The sequence below is a fragment of the Phoenix dactylifera genome, unplaced genomic scaffold (genome assembly GCF_009389715.1).
Source record: "Phoenix dactylifera cultivar Barhee BC4 unplaced genomic scaffold, palm_55x_up_171113_PBpolish2nd_filt_p 000951F, whole genome shotgun sequence".
Lineage (NCBI taxonomy): Eukaryota > Viridiplantae > Streptophyta > Magnoliopsida > Arecales > Arecaceae > Phoenix > Phoenix dactylifera.
The window spans coordinates 99,041-105,211 of NW_024068309.1; the positions used below are offsets into that span (position 1 = coordinate 99,041).

The following is a 6,171-nucleotide window of genomic DNA, read 5'->3' on the forward strand; positions in this document are numbered from 1 at the left end:
TACTGTACAAAGAAATTTGCTTTTCATTAATCTTAGTTATTTATTCCTCTTGGCTTTGCCTCAAAAGCCACTAGCCTTTCAAGCAAGCAGGCGCAGAGGTCACTATGGCCCCAAATAAACAAAGCCCACTTATGACATGCCACCCACGCCAAGTACTCCCAAGATTATTCAAAACAAAAAGGAAGGAAGAAGTGGAGAAGTTGCATCAAGCCAGTCCACTATAAACCGAAGAAAGGAAGAAACTGATGAACCATGCAACTCGGTCGGGACAGGCACAAAAAAAAAAAAAAAAGTACTATCAACAACATACTGTAAGACATTTCCATCTCTCCATCTCCTTTCCTCCTACCCATCTCTTTCTCATGCTGCGTCTCTTTCTAATACTCTCGCCAAAGTATACTACTTTTTTTTCCCCCACTGTCAGTCTTCTACTTTGTCTCCACCTTTGGGTTCATTTCGTATATTCCATATCTCCTTTTGAACTCCATCGTATCTGTGGAGTGGGATGGCAAAATTCCAAGCATGCTGAAGAAAATATTTTTGTTGAGCAGTAGGTGGAACACAGCGTGGAGCGGTGGAGGTCACATCACCGGGCGTTGGAGTCACTGCCGGCCAACTTGCCCATAGAGAGTGTGAAGTACAGCAGTATCAGCGTTCCCATGCTGGACCTAGAGCCAAAAAAAAATACCACGTAAGCCTACTTCAAGTTCTTTCTTGTGATTTATAACACTGGTTAGTAGAGCAATGCTTTACAGGTGTCGCATGCATGAGCACATGCGATCCATCGTCCAGCTCCCTCTCAGACCATCCGGAAAACAGAAATTTTCAGGCATATATAATATATAAATAGACAAATAGATAGATATATCGCACATATTTAGGGTACCATACATCTCCAAAAAAAAAAAACCTAACATGATGAAGAAATGAATCAAGTGGAGGCCAAGCAAACGTAATGGACGTATATAACATAAATTTATTCATCGCCGCTTGCGAGAACACCATCATTGGACTCTGCAACCATCAAGTTGATATTGTTGCTTTGTAAAGAAATATAGAATATTTTTAACAAAATAGCAAGATTTGAACGATGTACAGTAGAAATATAATCGTCGGCAGGCTTGTATGGCCAGAAATTCAATCACATACGGTCAAAAGTAGAGACGTCATATACCTATAAACCCAGCAGCTATATAATAAACAAACAATTATGTCATGATATACTGACAGCGACGAGGCCCACTAGAGCAAAGGAATCTTCTCTTTATGGGCATCAGTATTAGACATGTACTATTTTTGATGTCACCCTAAATTGTGAAATTAACTGATCTTCGAGAGAAATCTTGAATGTTTCACCATTTACCTTCCCTCCAATCTTAGCAGATTCATAAACTACTAGTCTGAAGTCTATATCATGCATAAATTTATTTCATTTGCGTCTCTAATTGTGTTGTGCACAAGAACATCCCAAAAAGTGGAAGCATCTTCAGGGGTTGGATTTAAATATATACCTATCTATCAATCTTTGTTTGGCCTGGATTTAGTCATGTACTTTAATTGTAAGAATCTTCCACTACTTAGATTTAAAGGATCTGCTAACGTGCCATCAATATCACCACCTAACAAGGCACTGACCTTAACCAAAGGTAACGCGACGGCATCAATTGACAAAGAGTAATTGGAATATTGTTATAATGTCAAACTTCAAGAGAAATAAAATTCTCAAAAACCCACCCTCCAAAAGAAATATCACCTTCATAGTAAGAAGAGTTTCTAGAAAGATTGTAGCATCTTTATAATTATTTATGCTGAAATCATCCCTTGTTTATAGATTACATTATACTCATGCCTTTCTTTCTACATGGCATGCCAGTTTAGAAATAATAAAAAAGAAAAATATATAAATTTTAAAGTGATTAGGAGAACGGTGAGAGGAGGTGAAATTATGGGAACTCTAATTAAGTTGATGATGTTAGAATAATGGGGAAGGGATTTGGAGGAGTTGATAAAATTGATATACAATGTACAATACATGAAAAACAAAAAGAGCCCAAATCACATACTATTAGCAAAACCAATTGATTCAATGTTACCATACCTAAAGATAATACAGAAGCATCAACAAACAATTATAAAATATAATATTACTATAATAACAAGCTTATTAATTTTAAAACTCTAAATCATACAAAAAGAAATATCACCTACAAAGAAGGGAGAAATCTGAAAGTTATTCATTTTGTTTTACCTGCACAGTTTGTTATCATAACTTCCTAAAATAATTTCTTCTAAAAGTGTCCCATTCTCATAGATTAAACTTCACTCATCCTCTCTATAATTGAGTTCATCATGCATGCATTCTATTTTCTCTACATATTTATAATAGTAGATGCATGGAACTCCACTAGGACGACGCCATTGTTTTTAATCTCCGTCTGGATCCTGATAATTTTATTTGCATTGCACGAATTATACTTTTTAAAAAAAAAAAAAAAATCCCAGAACGCCAATGGGGGTTCCCGTTGGTCCCAGGTGTCAACTCTCAACCGCGTCGGAAGACGACCACCGTGGAACCGGTCCACCACGTGCCCGGTCGCCCACCGTGGAATCGGACTGTCGCAATTGATGGACCCAATGGACCACAAAACGGCCACACTTGGGCGTGTCGTTTCGTCCAAGACTTCTCCGAGACGTGGCCCACGGCGTCACGGGCGTCCCCTGGGCCCACCAACCGATCACCATCAACGGCCGTGCGATCGGTGGACCCACCGCGTAGGTCCCACGCGCACGCCGTCCCACCATTACGCTTTTAACCAGACTCCATGCCCAAATTACTTGTCCGTCAACATCACGAACTCCTTGGCATTTCGTAATTAACGTAAAAAAATAAGGCCATTTTGGTCATAATGGAAACTTACAAGCTGGCGAAGAAGACTAGAACCCTCCTCGGGTCAAGCCACGGGGTCTGCCGCCTCCCGAGTCTCCTGCTCCTCCCTCCAGCCGCCGTTGGGGTCGCCGCCGATTGCAATCCGGAGGCCTCCCTCTCACCCGCCACGTGCACCCAAGCTGCGGGTTTCTCACCCCCACCGGGCCCACCTGCACACGTATACGACCCAGACGATTCATCAGACCCGTCCAAAGGGGACGACCGCGTCGAGGATTTCACCGTTGAAAGAGTCCGCGCAAATCGAGACAAAATTACGGTTTAGTGGTTTAAAATCATGAAAACGTCAATTCCCGCATTACGTCACGACACGATTCTTATAACAAAGTTACATCCCTCTTTTCTTATAACAAATATTTTATTGTCACCGCTGACTCGGGCGAGTCGGTGACTGGGAGAGGAATCGGACTCGGGGTGGGGAACTCACCAGGAAACGAGTTGGCGGTCTCTCCCTCCGCCGCCTTTCGCTCTAAGCCTCCACCGCTTCTCTGGGATCCTTTTCGCGAAAGGCTTTTCACCATCTAAATTTAAACCCCAACAAAATCAATCAATAAATAGAACGAGTGCTTTCTTAGAATTTATTTTCTAGTTCTAAAATTTACAGAGAAAATAGAGGAAGATGATGAATAATATTAAATACCCAATCCGAGAGAAGCGGAAAACAAGGTATAGAGGAGGGGGGAAGAGAGGAAAGAGAGTTACGGAGACTCGTGGGCTGGAAGTGGAGTCCTTATCGTTGTTGGCGGAGAGAGCCGAGAGGGCTCCGATATCGATGGCGACGAAGCCGTCGGACGCCTCCGCCTTGCTCCCATCGCCTTCTTGATAGGCGAAACTCATCGCTGGAGCGCTCGATTTCACTTCTCCAAAACCCTAAAAAACCGAACAAGAATCAGAACAGAGGTTTTGTTTTTATCCACCTACTCCAATAGAACAGTCTCGCAACTAAAAAGTTAAAGAAAATTAAGCACTCTCTTCAATCAGTTGGATCAATTTCTTTAATAAATCGGGGGAAGCATCTTGCTTCCTCCATCTTCCATACAAAAAAAAAAAAAACAGAAAAGCAATCGCGAAGAGACTCACTGGTTTTGGAAATTCCGCCATGAGTTCTTCCCTGGAAGTCTTCTTTCTTTCTCGGGCGCTACGGAGCGATGGAGGCGGCCTCAAACGTCAGTGGATTTAGCTAAAGATCAAATATTCGGTCTGTCAAAGGGAAAATGATCTAAGGCGGAAAAAAGACCAGTTCTCCAATCCATCTCTCTTCCTCAAGCAAGACATCTCTTTATAATAAGTTTTGAAAGTGGAGAGACGCTTATGGATATCAAGGCCGTGAGAACGGATAGGAAGACATGGTAGGGGCCGCGTGGAAATTCTAATATAGTTATTGTAAAAATTTTATTTTTCAGTAGAAGGGACCCACCACGACCCTTTCAACCTGGTTTTTTTTTTCTTTTTCTCTTTTTCCTTGGCGTGTACCTTACATACCCTCGTTTTTGTTTGGTGTGGTCATGATCTTGTTCTCTCTCAACCTTGAAAAATTTTGTTTTATATATCTAAAATAAAAGATTATATATACCTAAAACAAAAGCTTGGATATTGTACAAAACTCTTTTGTTGCCGCATGGACTCCGATATTAATATAATTAAGTATTATTAAAATTTATTATTTAAGATATAATATATATTAATGATGATATTAATATGATCAACCATCATTAAAATGTGTTTCTTAATATATAATAGAAATCTATTTATTAAATTTTTTTATTTATTCAAATTTTTTGCTTTATTATATTAAATTTTAAACTTAGTTTAAAAAAAGAAAAAAAAATCATGCCCTATGCGGAGCCAATATTTTTGGCAAGAGTTTTTATAGGGATGCTAAGCTTGGATAGGCTTCTTTGTTTTCTACGTAGATGCTGGTATTGATGGCTACCATATTGATATTGATATAGTGATTGCCAAGTGGATATGAGTATTAATCATGAAGGTTTTTTTTTGGTAATCATAAAGTTATTGCTTAATGTGCAATAAAAATTTGGTTATTAAAATTTTGTATTTATTATATCTTATTAAGATTTTGCTTTTGTGCTCTTTTCTATCTTATTAATTATATAATCTACATAATTGATTTGAAATAGATAGTTTGCAAAGTATTGAAAGCAATGAATTAGAAACCATTTGGCTTGGTAGTATGTATATACTCTATGTTGGTTTTCTATAGATTGCCTTCTAGTATCATCTATGTCTCCACTTTCTATAGTCTAATAAGAGTTGCTCTTTAGCTCTTGGAGCGTTATTCTTTTACAAGATTTGCTAGAGTGCTTCATGTTGCTGCAGAATTCGGGCCGAGGTGGGAGTGCAGTCAGAGCCAGCTCGAGCCTTAGGCGACCGCCTGCCAGCTCGAGCCTTAGGTGACTGAGGCGGTCGCCTAAGGCCCCCGGCTTAAGGAAGGCCCCTCTTTGCCACCTGCTTCATGCCTTCACATTCGAAAGCTAGCCAGCTAGGAGCCTAGGAGTAGGACTGTAGCCTGTAGGAGGAATGGAGCCATGGAGGATGTCTGTCCCGCCTGCCGCCTGGCTATGCCGCTAGGCCCGCTACAGTGGGTTCTCGTCGACGGACAGCGACTCAGCGAGAAGAGCTACGGCTATAGGTAACACCGTGACTGGTGAGCTACGAGCCTACGACAAGGACAACCAACGGCAACGGACATTTCTTAATTTCCTCCCCCCTTTTCTTCTCTGAGTTCTCTCCCTCCTCCTCTTCTCTCCCAGTGCTTTTTTTTCTGAACCTTCTCGGCCAGGCCCCAGACTCCAGTTCTTCTCCAGTTTCTCGACGACTCGACCGTCGACGGCTTCTTCAGTTCTTGGGCCGCCGGCCGCCCCTGCTCCGGAGTCCGGACCTCCTCTATCCTCTCTAGCTCTCCTTGGCTCCTCCGACCTCCAGCCTCCGCAACTCCGCTCTAATCCTCCTCGGCTCCTCGCCTCCTCCGGCCTCCGCTCCTCACTGACTCGCCGACGTCGACATCCTCGGCTCCTCCATCCTCTGCTTCTCGCCGTCGACCTCGGCTCCTCCGCTCCTCGCAGTCACTGACTCGCTGTCCTCGGCTCCTCCGACCTCTGCTTCTCGCCGTCGTCCACCGACCACCTGAGTCCTGAGGCACCGTCACCACCGTGGCACCATCCTCCGGCTTCAACTTCCGGGGGGCAAGAACTTAAGGTTCGTTTGCC

The 6,171-nt window shown here is 42.4% G+C and overlaps 1 protein-coding gene across 1 annotated transcript; it reads right to left on the reverse strand.

Annotated features, from left to right (window-relative positions):
* LOC120107670 lies at positions 1-4,275 on the reverse strand. The gene is made up of 5 exons (XM_039121038.1): positions 4,025-4,275; positions 3,647-3,814; positions 3,372-3,465; positions 2,919-3,096; positions 1-668 (listed from the first exon to the last, which is right to left on the reverse strand). Exons 1-5 carry the CDS (start codon positions 4,043-4,045, stop codon positions 587-589), a joined length of 543 nt encoding a protein of 180 aa, XP_038976966.1. The 5' UTR covers positions 4,046-4,275; the 3' UTR covers positions 1-586.
* Between the last annotated feature and the right edge of the window lie 1,896 nt (positions 4,276-6,171).

What these genes read in the sequence shown, in the direction of transcription:
- LOC120107670 (XM_039121038.1), bottom strand. Translation starts at nt 4,045, where the DNA reads ATGGCGGAATTTCCAAAACCA. An exon ending in TGGCGGAATTTCCAAAACCA is followed by an intron (nt 3,815 to 4,024) that starts GTGAGTCTCTTC and finishes TCGGTTTTTTAG; the next exon opens with GGTTTTGGAGAAGTGAAATC. An exon ending in CTTCCAGCCCACGAGTCTCC is followed by an intron (nt 3,466 to 3,646) that starts GTAACTCTCTTT and finishes GTTTAAATTTAG; the next exon opens with ATGGTGAAAAGCCTTTCGCG.